The following is a 12,793-nucleotide window of genomic DNA, read 5'->3' on the forward strand; positions in this document are numbered from 1 at the left end:
TAGTGCTCACAAGAGTCGCACACTCATGGTGCTGTTATATGGGTCCCCGCCAACCCTCCACCTACTTAGTTCATTCTTACCAGCAAACACCAACAAAGGGGCAGTCAGGAGATTGGGTGTCTTGGAATGGACATGAGCAACACATCTCGAAGAAGAATAGTTAAAGAAAGTAGAGAAGAGAGAGCATCTCCAGGAGCTAAAATGGGGGCCCAATGAGCCTTGAGAGGAGTAGAGTGAGTTCCCAGGCTAGGCTCAACTGGCACATTTGAGGGTACAGCCTGTCCAGGCTCTTGAGAAAATGGCTGGTAATTGAGTTGGTGAAGACAGATCGGCAGTTGACCCATGAATAGAACACCGAATCACAGCCAAGTGGACACTCATCGATGTCAACAATAGCCCCTGCTATTTAAATGTAGTAAGCAGTCCAGGATGAATGGTGCGGATGATTGCTGGGTAAAAGACCTTGCTCCACAGGTTATATTAAGAACCTCTTCCACTTTTCCAGGTATATCACTCTACTGGATGGTTTTCTACTCCCTAGAAGGACCTCTCCAGTGGTTCCAGAGCATGTCAACTCTATTGAATTCACCCATGGAGCGTCCAGGTCTAATGATTCAGAGGCCAGACTGGGGCTATCAATATCATGGAAGATCCTTGCCTCCTGACCATCAGCAGAATAATGAGTATGAGTGTAGTGGATGGAAACAAGCAGAATGGAAGTACGGAGAAGGAATACGCCTGCAACCAAGGCCAGGCTAAAGGTTCAGGAAGGAGCAGAACTGCAGACACTTCCTATTGTGCCTTGTTTTGAACAAGCCCGTATGGGAAATAACCCATCTTTGGAAGATGTTCTTCACGATGTCTCGGTGAATGGACCAATCATGGTTGGAGAAGGATCTTCTGAAATGATCCACTGGCTTTTTCAGTGTGCCCAGAAGACAAGAAGTCTCAAGATGGATTGAGGGATCACACAGAATTCTCATAGGGAGAGAGCTTATTGGCAGTAGGGAGGGAAGTGTGCTCAACCCTATCTGATTATTTAGAACATCTCTGTCATATTCACTGTAAGAACCAACACGCCTTTGCCCTCCAGGTGGTTCTGGAATATTTCGCAGGTAAGCCGTACCTCTCTGAGCTCTCTGACGTTGATATGAATGAAGAGCTTTACCTGGCACCAAAGGCTTTGGGTCCTGAAGCTCCCCACATGAGCCATCCTGCCCAGCGCTGTGGAAGAACCCAAACTCAGGGTCCTTACTTACATGTCCATTGCCCAGCGGATAGTCCAAATTAACTAGACAGCAGTTTAGCAAAGTCAAAAGTTTATTTTTCACATAAAGAAGGTGGTCCCTATATGCTAGGGGTGACCTTAAATATTCATTTCTAAAAGCTTTTATAGCCTTACACAAACAAGTCTATTCACGTCACAGTTTCCATGGCAATACATACTAAACAAACTGCTTATTTAGGAATTTTTGGCCTAGTACTTTTCAACTGTCCCTATCTAAGTTGCAAGGTCTTCCTCCGCATTCCATCCCTGCCGGCGCCTAGACCACATAACTATTTTATTACTGCTAAAGTTTCTTAGACTAAATAGCTTTCCATCTCAGGCTTTTGCAGCCATTCCTATAGATCAGTTCTCATAAGAAACAGAGATTCCATCTTCTTTTCCCTCCACAGCGCCAAGACATCAGTAACTAGAGAAGGTGAAGGGTGCCGCCTCGAGAATAAGACCCGTGGATAAACTGACCTTGGGTCCTGCCACGAAAAGACGGTATCGGTAACTGAGGGAGGAAGTGTGATCACCACGTGTAAGCAGTCCCTCTCTGGTCTGTACACTGACATTAGCCAGGACTGCCGTGGTCTGAGCCTCAATCTCGCATGTTGCACAACATAGGTGTATGTGGCCATATGCCATAGACGTTTCACACAATGTCTTGTGTAGTGGTAGGATGGTTTCTGTGACGTTTTATGATGGTGCCCCTGGCCCAGAATCAGATCTCTGGAAGGAAGGCTCTGGCCTGGACCTAGTTGAGGACTGCCCCTCTGATATCTATTATTTGAACAGGTGAGAGAGTTAACTTCTGCACATTTATTAGCAGACCTAACTTTTCTAAGCTTGTCCATATCCAGCTCACTTCGAACTCCACCTGTCCCCTGATGCGGACCCTGATCAGCCAATTGTTGAGGTGAGGGTAAACCTGGACCCCTTGTTTCTTCAGCAATACCACAACAACTGCTATGTACTTGTCAGTTATGTGAGGACCTGCTGATAGGCCAAAGGGGAGGACAGTAAACTAGTAGTGAACTTGGTTCACTGTGGATTGGACGACTCTTATGTGACTCTGAAGGAGTGAGATGTGAAAGTACGCATCCTTCAACTCAAGAGCAGCATACAGTCGCCTGGATGCAGAGAAGGGATAATGGAGTCCAAGGAGAACTTCAGCTTCTTCATGAATCTGTTGAGGTTTCACAGGCCCAGGATGGGTCTGAGACGGCCCTTGGCTTTTGGGATTAGGGAATAACGGGACTAGAAAGCCTTGCCCCTTATCTCCAGAGGAACCTCCTCGACTGTTCCCACTTTTAGGGGCGTTTGCAACTCCTGGATTAGAAGCTGCTCATGCAAAGTGTCCCTGAAGAGAGATGGAAATTGAGGGTGGGAAGGAGGGGAACAACTGAACTGTAGGGAGTATTCCCGTCCTATCGTGATTAGCACCCTACGGTCAGAGATTAGATCCAGATACTGTGCTGATGTGCCATCCTTAATCACACCTACAAATGGTGCGATTTCACCTGCATAATTGTCTCGCGGACCCAGGCCTGCAAGTTGAGGAAGGACGAGACCTTCTCTTATAGCTCCTGCCACATTTCCTACTAGAGTTTTGGCCCATTTGAGACTGGTAAAAGCGAGGCAAGTTTCGTAGTCTTTTATCACTATTGACTTTTATCCTATTGAACTCTTTTGTAAAACAAACCTAAAAGTGTGTAAGGCAACTTAAATTCAAACACAGTATCCTTCCTTTCCTGTTGTAAAATTACTGTGTAGTGTTACTGTGCATGGTTAAACACATCACTTTCCATCCAAGATGTGGCTGCATTTCAGTGGCAGGTGAGGTTTGTATACGTTTTGTAAATCAAATCTAAAAGATGGTGAAGAACATTATGATCCTTTGAAATCAAAGGCAGGAGATAAATCAATGTTATTCATTATCACGTTGGATTCCTCCCACGCTAATTAGTGGTGCTGACATTAGTTAGTGTGGAAAATCCATCCTTGATTCCAAGAGTTTTTGAGGATCTCAAAGCGCTTCTCAAACATGAACTAATCAGTCTGCCAATCTGCACCTCACCCCAGAGAAGCTGAGTCAGAAATGTGGAAGTGCTTTTCCTCAGTTCCCCCAGTGAATGTGAATCTGTGGCAGAGCCAGGAAAAGAAACCAGAACTCCTGACTGCCAGGCTTTAAACGCTAATAATGGTTTGTCCTTGTCGAATCATAGTTCCTGTCTCATCATCTGCAGTATCTTTTCATCCTGTGCAATTTGGCTCTATAGAGATATGGCCAGTTTTTCAGAGGAACTGAGCATCTCCCTTTGGGACTGGCAGGTATTTATCACCTCAGAAAAAACAGGCTGATGGATGTTTTCTTTTTCCATCTTTATAAAGAATCTGCACAGAAGGGGATTTACAGACCACTCAAACACAGGAAGCATTAAACATAAGAACATAGGAATTTTCTGTTCTGGAAACCCCTTTCAGGTAGTTAAAGGCTGCTATCAAATTCCCCCTCACTCTTCTCTTCTGCAGACTCAACAAGCCTAGTTCTCTCACTCTTTCCTCGTAAATTTTGTGCTCAGCCCCCTAATCGCTTTTGTTGCCCTCCACTGGACTCTCTCCAATTTCTCCACATCCATCCTGTAGTAGGCGGCACGAAACTTGACACAATACTTCAAATGTGGCCTCACAAGTGCCGAATACAGGGAAATAATCACTTCCCTTGATCTTCTACAAATGAAGCCCCATATGCAGTTTTCCTTATTGGCAATAAGGGCTCACTGTTGACTCATACCCAGCTTCTTCTCCACTGTAACCCTCAGGTCCTTTTCTGCAGAACTGCTGCCTGGCCCATCGGTCCCCAGTCTGTAGCTGTGCATGGGATTCTTCTATCCTAAGTGCAGAACTCTTCACCTGTCCTTCTTGAACTCATAAGATTTCTTTTGGCCCAATCTTCCATTTGTCTAGGTCCCTCTGTATCCTATTCCTGCCTTCCAGGTTATCTACCACTCCCCTGAATGGACAACAGAGTACGACTAAGTCTTTCTTGAACCATTGTAGCACCTAAAGCACTTTTTGTCCTTTTCAAATGTGAAAAAGACCATTCATCACTGCAGTGTGGGACTGGGAGTGCTACATTAATGTGTAGGGCAGTAACAACATTTGGAAAGGGTGTTTCCAAATTATGCATGTTCATTATTTTCAGCATTTGCAGTGGTGTAGGCAGATTCATGGTATTTGTGATGGGGTGGATTAAGTCCATAGGCCCCACCTCACCCTGCCCCAGGCTAGAGCAGAAGAGAAGTCTTCCAGGCAGCATAGAATGATAGCAGAGGAACAGCCAATCAGGAGCCAGAGGGGCCACATTCATATAAAAGCAAGCAGCAGAGGCAGAGCCTGCCTTCAGTTGCTGCCTGGAGCTCGAAGAGGGAGGACCCGATGCCTGGCTGACTAGAAGATCAGCAGCCCTGTAGATAGCTCACTGCAGACAGAATTGAGAGCACAAAAGGCTGCTGAAGACTGGGTGCCTGACTGGGTAGAAGAGTGGCAGGACCATGGACACGTGAGTGCGGGCAGGCGGAGACCAGGGGACTGAACCCAGAACCTAGCCAGACCAGGTGAGGGTACCGTGATGGCCCTGCTGCTCTGGTTGCAGACTGAGCCCAAGGAAGGCTGCTGAAAGGAGACACCACATGAGAGAACCAAGATGAGCTCTTGTTGGGTTGTCGATGAAGGCAGTGCCTCCAATTAGGAAGCCTTAGTGCTATGGCCCCATAGCAGGACCATGAAAAGAGCTAGACTCTGTGTACCCTGGAAAGGGGAGACAGCATGTGTGGCTCGGCCAGAGGGTTGAGTCAACAATGACCCGCCAAGAGAACCATCGGCCGGGGGTCCTGTGATAGGTGGTTGCCATCCATTGTAAGACCACAGAAAGGCTAGGGGCTGGTAGGGATACAGAAGACATGTAGGGGCCACACGAGAAGTGGCAGCTCTGCGTGTTGGGTGGTATCTAGCCAGCTCTCTGGGTGTAGTCCACAAGATCTCGGATTCTGATGATGTCCACCAGGACCAACTCCTGTCAAATCTCGGTTAGTCCAATAACATCATAGTTCTTGTCTGTGCAGGACTTCCAATTCCAACTGCTTGTTTCTGAGGCTCCATGTACAGCACCAAAGATAAGTAGCCGCTTTCTCAGTATGAATCACAAACTGAAATGCTACAGTTTCTAAGAGAGCTCTGTGTGGGACTAGCCCTCCAGTACCTCATGTGGCTGGGGAGTCCCACTATCACCCCATGGTAGCGGGGGATCCAGGTCTCTCCTTTATCCCCTCTGCCTGGGTGTGCACAGCCCTTTTGCATGAGCCCCAGCCACCCAGGGCTCAGAACTGGAGCTCTTAAAAATAGAAATCCACACAGCTTGCACCTCCCTTTACACTCTCCCACGCCTCTTGTAGTCTGGGAACCACTGCTCTAAACAGATCTGAATGAAAGCAACTGCCCAGGAGAAGCACAAGAAATGTCTGTTGGAATTATTGGCCAGTTTTCAGCTCCTTCATACAGCTCCTCATCACCTGCAGTGCAGCGTTCAGCTTTTAGCTGAATGGTGTTGAGTTGATCAGCAGCTCCCTGTAAGCGCTGAAAGCGATTGGAAAGCTGTGCAATTATTCTGTCGAGACGCCTGTAAAACATGTGACATGCAGGGGGCTGTTGGAAAGGAATCCCCAGCCCTCCTACTGCACCGGGCTCAGGCCAATGGCCCTTGGAGCGCTTCCAGTGCTCTGACAGTCAGGGATGATAAGGTGGCCCTCCCTGGGCCACCTCCTACCACCTCCTTGCTGTTGTCTCAAGACCCCCATCATGGGCATGGCAGGTTGAGGGGTGTCTGCTCACCACAAGCAACCTTCTGGCAGCTGAGTGCAGTGAGGTCTTTCTCTTTTCATCTAGAGCAGCAACTGCCTCCTCCTGAGGTACGGCCCCTTCCTGGGCCAGATTGGTTCAAGGGCTTTCCCTTGCTGGGGTTGTCCACACTAAAAAATAAAGGGATCAGTGAATTCCAGAGTCACAGGAGAGGGCAATGCTCCTCTCAGGATGTCCCTGCAGCAGCTTCCCTTTCCTCAGGGTGGGAACTTCGGGCAGTTATTTAGGGGGAGATTCTGCCTTCCCTCAGCTTGTCTCTCCTGGAGCTGCCACGACCAGTTCTGCTCTCAGTCCTGGTCTGCTCCCAAAGTGCCGCTCCCCTGCCTTTTAACTCCTCCTCCAGTTGGCACATTTGCTATAGGTGCGGTAGAGTGGGGCTGGCTGGGCCCAGAGCAGTTCCTTCCCCCTGGTTGCCCGATGTGGGGTTAGTACACCCCATCACACACCGTCACATAGCTCCTCAAAATGGCACTTTGCCTTCCTCAAGCACTTTTCTTCAACCTTGATTTGCCTGCCTCATTTTCCGAATAATTTACTTGATGAACGTTTGGCTTCTTTGAACTCAGTTTGAAACGTGGCTATAAGTTAGTGGCATTGGGAAGGAAGAGTGCTGCTTTGCCAAGGTCTGTGTTGTTGGACTGTAGCAATTTTGAAACAGTATTTACCATTTCCAGCATTTTTCTGCATAACGAGAAAAAAACCCTAACATTTTCCATTCATTTCTTTAATGCTAAAGGCTGGTGGCCTTTAACACCATTTTTGCTCAGCAGAATTATTTCTGTCATTGCCTTCATTATGTCTGAACACTGAAATCGGAGAGGAAGGAGCGATTCATGCTGGTTGTTGATAAATTGTATAGTCAGTTGCTGGACCATGCTTTCATTTGTTATGAAATATCTTCAAGAAGCCAAATAAGCAACGTCAGTCAGGTTTACTGCTAAAATCCAACAATAAAATAGTGCAGGGAAATGCCTTTATACAATACTAGTCTCCGGGAAGCTGTCTCACGCAGTGATGTTGTATTCACCTTATATAGAATGTGTACTCTCCAAAGTGACACTTTTCTGCTTTTATCATTGATGTGATGGTTTCACAAGTTACATGGCCTTAAAATCCAACCCAACAGTCTGTCTCCGTTCCCTAATGGAAGCGGGGGGATGATCCAGCTATTGTGAGCTTCTCCCGTGCCCCTGTGGAATCAGAGAGCGAAGGGATCTGAGTCCTCACTTCAGCACCCTTTACCTTGAGGCCTGCCTGGCCTCGATGGCTCCCTTTCCACTCTCCCATGTGACAGAGTCCTTGTAACCCTGACAAGGGGAACCCAGGATTCCTGGGATGCCTACATCTCCCAATAAAACCAAATACAATTTGTTAAACTGCAGTATGACGGGACAGACCGGATGGCTACTGGAGAGTAGGACTCCGCCACATGCAGATGGCATTGGGGATTGTGTCACAGAGGCTCCAGGAAGTCCAGAGGAGGTCCTGGTAGAAAACCGGCAGCTCAGAGACGTCTTGCAGAAGACCTCTCGGATGGAGACAAAGGAGTTTCCAATCATATCGGAGTCCTCAGAGGCGGTGGAGGAAGGCTTGCGCCAAGTGGCTCCACGCGGGACTACCTGCACTATAAAGGAGTCTCTGCAGGGCCTGGAAGTGGAAGGTGTGGTCCAGGCTGTTGGGGCAGCACAGGCCCTGCCCTTCTTCCTCCAGGGGGAGATTCAGGATCCCTGCAGAGACCCAGTGCAGTCCTGGCCAAAAGAACTCCAGAATTGTCTTCTGGAGGTGGGCCAGGAACCTTGAGGATGGGACCCGGGTGTTGAGCTGGTGCCAGAGCATGGACAGGACTAGCTGGTTGAGCACCAGTGCCCTCTCCGGAAGGGAAAGGAACCAGAGCAGTCCTGTACACTTCCGCAGCCACTCAGACACTCTGCCCTCTAAATTGTGCCAGTTCTCTGCCGGGGAGGGATGGGTGGCAGAAAGGTAAAAACCAGATAGGTCAGTGGACCCCTACTACACTGGATGACCTGAAGAAGGGGTGGGAGGGAGCTCAGCCGCCACTTGGCCCCTCCCATCAGGCCAGAGCTCTTGACTCAGTTGTCCCGGATGGAGGCGGCGGCCAAGCAGATGGCCAGGCAGGCCTCCAACTGCACCAGGTCCCCCGGGTCCTGGACTACTAGGAGTACGTCTCTGGCATACTCTGGCTCACAGTGAACCAACCCCGTCAACCTCAAGGAGACCATCAAGGCAATGGCGGAAAACCTCGATGGCCAGTGCATAGAGCTGGCCTGACAGCAGACAGCCTTGATGCACTCCTCGCCTGAAGGTGACCGGTTCAGTCAGGGTCCAGTTGAGCCTGACCAGGCAGTCTGCTGAGGCGTACAGCTCCCGGAGAAAACCCAAGAAATGAGGCTTGAAGCCAAATACCTGCAGGGTGCCCAGGAGATACCCGTGTTCCATCCTGTCAAAAGCCTTCTCCTGGTCCAGGGCCAGGAGGGTGAACGACAGACCCTCCCTACACCTGGGCTCCGAGAGATCCCAAACCAAATAGAGATTGTCGAAGATCATACGGCCTGGCATGCTGTTGGTCTGGTTGGGATGGACCATGTCCTTCAGCACATACCACAGCCTCAGCAAGATGGCCTTGGCTATCATTTTATAGTCCGTGCTGAGGAGCGAGATGGGACACCAGTTAAAAGACTCCCTTCCAGAGAAAGGGTGTGGTTGGAGTTGTGGGATTGAGGAGAGATACCAGAGTGCGTGAGCAGGCAAGTTGTTGTCAAGAGCCAGGAGGATTTGGGAGAAGGAGGAGAACGCTGGCAGGAGAGAACCTGCAGGTACAAAGATTGGGGGAGGGAAAACCCTGCCTGAAGAACTCAAAGAAACTTTCCCAGGTCTGGAGCCCTAAGGGAAAAAATCCAGCCAGAAGGGAAAGATTGAACTGGACATTTGGTTTGGGCACTACCATACCCAGTGGAGCTATGTGCCTCATACCCAACACACAAGGCCAGCCTAGGAGGCCGTCTTGTCTGGCAACGTCTAACTGAACTAGACCCTATGCCCAGGACCCCACTCTGATCTCCCCAGTCGCTCACCATGCTCGGCTGCAGTGTTACTTGTGGCAGGGCCATCACCCGCTATCCCAGCTCTGGCCCCATAGCTCCCCGCTGTAGAACAGCCCTGGCTCCCGTTTGGCACAACTGGTCTGGGTTGCTCCAGCTCCCTGGCTCTGGCTCAGCGCTGCTGCTCTGCCTTCTGCACCGCTCTGCCTTCTGGGCTGGCCCCTCTGGTTCTGGCTCCTGCTGATCTGCCCCCAGATCCATTCACACTGCTGCTCTCTCCTTAGCTCTGCCCCATACGGTTGCCAGATTTCAACTGTTTCCATGGCTCAGAGTCCCTTAAAAACTAGCCCCAAAGTAGCCTCAACTAGGTATTGAAACAAAGCTTTTGTTATTAACACATTGGTCTCTACATCAAATAACAAAGGGAAGCTTTCCTGAGATACGCATCTTTTTTTATTTAATCCAAGCTGTACTACAAGCCCCACCAGGAGTTGCTCCACATTAGCCACAAAGCCATGAGCGGACAATCAAAATCAAAATCAAAATCAGAACCTCAGTCCTAGTACTTGTGCCCTGCTGGAGGGTTGGCAGATGTTTCACACTAAAAATGACGAATGACGGCAGCCTGGCCACTCCAGAGCGCCCCTTGTTGATTTTCCCAACTCTCCTGAATTCAGGACTTGTCCCTCCAGCCAGATTTATTTACACTCCCACTCCTTCCCAGGCAGTAATGTCCTTCAAATAATATCCTCCTCCAGCAGGGGAGCAAATGGAGGAAACCCCAAAAACTTTCCCTTACCTTCTAAACTCAGGGAAATGGATTTGCAGAGGCTGTTGGCATCACCTTGCAAGGAGTAAGTCGGCTGCTGGAAGCCAGGGAGAGCCCACGATGCTTGTGGGCTGGTTACTGGTGCAGGGCTGTGAACATAACAGCACAGCCTTAAGTTGCCCAAGATTACAAGGCTGGTGATGACAGACACCGTTACTGGTCTAGGTGATGCCCAAATGTCACAGACTGTGCCACTCTGCAGCATCTAGGTGAGGTGCTGTCTCGGAAACACTAAATCTCCTTGAGGACAGAGGGCATGTGGAAAACCCTTCAGAGAGAACAGGTCCCTTGCATTAGAAAAGGGAATGTGACTAGTATAGAACTGGAAAGCCTGAGGTTGCATCTTTGTTTATTTTCTGTGTAACTCGTCTATATTTGCTTTTCCTCAGTATTTCATCAGGTCCTTTTCTGCCGAATTGTTGTCTAGACAATGGTCTTTAGTCTGTAGCAGTTCATGGGATACTTCCATCCTTCATCTTTCCTCTGTGATTTTTCTATGATTATTTTGTCCCCAGTCTGTGTACAATGTGTGTACCACAATGAAGTAAAAATTGAGGGCAGATGTCATGTCTGCTAGTGAAGAATTCAGGGAAATCGATTTGGGGAGACTCAGGACTGGTAATGATTATTGGGCACTGGTGGATAGCAGAGTTGGGCACCTTGTGATGGCAGAGAGGGGCAAAAGAGTCAAATATGGAGGAGAGTGAGGAATGGTGAGAATCAACAACCATACTGATGTAAAATAGGTCTCAGAGCATATGATAAATCGTCAGGGCTGGGGGTCTGGAAGTCACAGTAAGGTCGAGTGATGGTGTGTGGGGCTGGGGGATGACAGGTGATTCTGAAAGAGATCAGGTGATGGTTGGAGAGATGGAACTTAGCAATGGAGAGAACAGTGCTTCGTGATGCCGTGATAGACATTAGGTGTGATGAACTTTTGAAACTGTGAACTGCCACAAGGCTGAGCTCAGCCAAATTGGGACAAAGCACCTTGAATTAACGAGGACACATCCTCTCCCCCTCCTGTGATGCAGGTTTAAAGTGAGTGGCCCCAGGCAATCCCATTCTGCAGGTGTATTTTCCCACTTTGTCACGAAGCTCTTTGGTTTTGACCCCATAAATGATAGGGTTGAGCATGGGGGGCACAAGGAGATAGAGGTTGGCCAAGAGGATGTGAACATGGGCAGGGATGCCCTGACCAAACCTGTGTGTCAGGGTGGAGAAGAGGATGGGAGTATAAGACATCAGCATCACACAGATGTGGGCTGTGCAGGTGTTGAGGGCTTTCCTGTGGGCTTTCTTGGAGGAGATCCTTAGGATGTCCCTGATGATCAGCCCGTAGGACAGGCCAATGAGTGTCAGGTCTAACCCGATGATTACTAATGTTATCACCAGGCCATACATCCGGATGACTATTGTATCCCCACACGAGACCTTCGTCACAGCGATGGGCTCGCAGTACGTGTGGGGTATAACGCGGTTGGCACAGAATGGCAGCCTCCGCAGTAGCAGGGGCATTGGCAGAACCAAGAGAACAGCTCGTATCAAACCCACTAGCCCTAGCTTAGCGATTAGTGCGTTGGTGAGGATGGTGGCGTATCTCAAAGGGTCACATATGGCGATGTAGCGATCGAAAGCCATTATCACGAGGATGGCTGAGTGCGTATCAGCACACAGATAAAGGAAGAACATCTGGGTGAGGCAGCTGTCCACAGTGATGCCTTTGAAATGGAACCAAAATATGCACAGTGCCTTCGGCACGACACAGCTAGACATGCCGATGTCTGTGAGCGCCAGCATGCAGAGCAGCAGGAACATGGGCTTATGCAGGGTCTGCTCCTTGCTCACAACAAACAGAACCGTGAAATTTCCCAATAGGCTGATGATGTAGAGCATAGAGAAAGGGATGGAAATCCAGATGTGGGCAGCTTCCAGCCCTGGGATGCCATTTAGGATGAATGTTGACGGGCCAGAGGGGGTTAGGTTGAAAGCCGCCATGAGAGGGTCGAAGCACGGATCAGGATCTGAAATGCTCAGGATTCCTGTGAGGGGAGAGAAGCCCAGGGCAGGGGGGTTAGGCACTTGGTATCAAATAGCAAGGTAAATATTTTATAGTTATTAACAATCTAGAAAGGGGGGTGAGCAGTGAGATGGCAACATTTGCAGATGGCATCAAATTATTTAGGCTGTAATCCAGTCCAGAGATGTCCTCAGAGGCAGCTAATGAAGCTGGTGAACAAGCAGCAGGGTGGGAAATTATGTTCAGTGTCAATAAGTGCAACGTATACGCCCATTGGAGAGAAAAATGTGAACTCCTCAAACACCTTACAAGGTTCTAATTTAACTGTAAGAACTCAGGACAGGAACCTGGTGTCACGGTACACGGCTCTGTGAAACCCTCCTCAAAATGCCAGCATGGACAAAAACTAGATGAACCATAGATTTGATCTACAATCCAATTCCTCTGTTGGAAAAGAGCCAAGTTTTCCCCATGGAAATACACATTTTCATGCCAGGATGGGACTTTGTGCTTTGTTACTTCCTGTAGAACGTCCGTCCGATCCGTCCGGGTCGCTGCGGGCCTTCCTCGGGTCCAGACTCCGGGGAGGCCACAGCGCCTTCCTAAATGGGGATTAGTTAGCTTTTGTGCCCCTGTCTTAGCCCTGGCCCTCGGGTAGGGCAGGCAGCCCCGGGGTTTTTAGCCTTCCACCCCCCAGT

The 12,793-nt window shown here is 49.2% G+C and overlaps 1 protein-coding gene across 1 annotated transcript; it reads right to left on the reverse strand.

The window, feature by feature from the left end:
* Positions 1-11,071: 11,071 nt before the first annotated feature.
* LOC137167582 (olfactory receptor 52P1-like) lies at positions 11,072-12,073 on the reverse strand. Its single transcript, XM_067569795.1, has one exon. The coding sequence runs from the start codon at positions 12,071-12,073 to the stop codon at positions 11,072-11,074; it is 1,002 nt and encodes a 333-aa protein (XP_067425896.1).
* Between the last annotated feature and the right edge of the window lie 720 nt (positions 12,074-12,793).

This window comes from Emydura macquarii, unplaced genomic scaffold, assembly GCF_026122565.2.
Source record: "Emydura macquarii macquarii isolate MOO-44397 ecotype Brisbane River unplaced genomic scaffold, CSIRO-AGI_Emac_v2 contig_2938, whole genome shotgun sequence".
Taxonomy (NCBI): Eukaryota; Metazoa; Chordata; order Testudines; family Chelidae; genus Emydura; species Emydura macquarii.

Excerpts from the sequence above, each read along its gene's own strand:
- LOC137167582 (XM_067569795.1), bottom strand. The coding sequence starts at position 12,073 with ATGGCGGCTTTCAACCTAACCCCCTCTGGCCCGTCAACATTCATCCTA.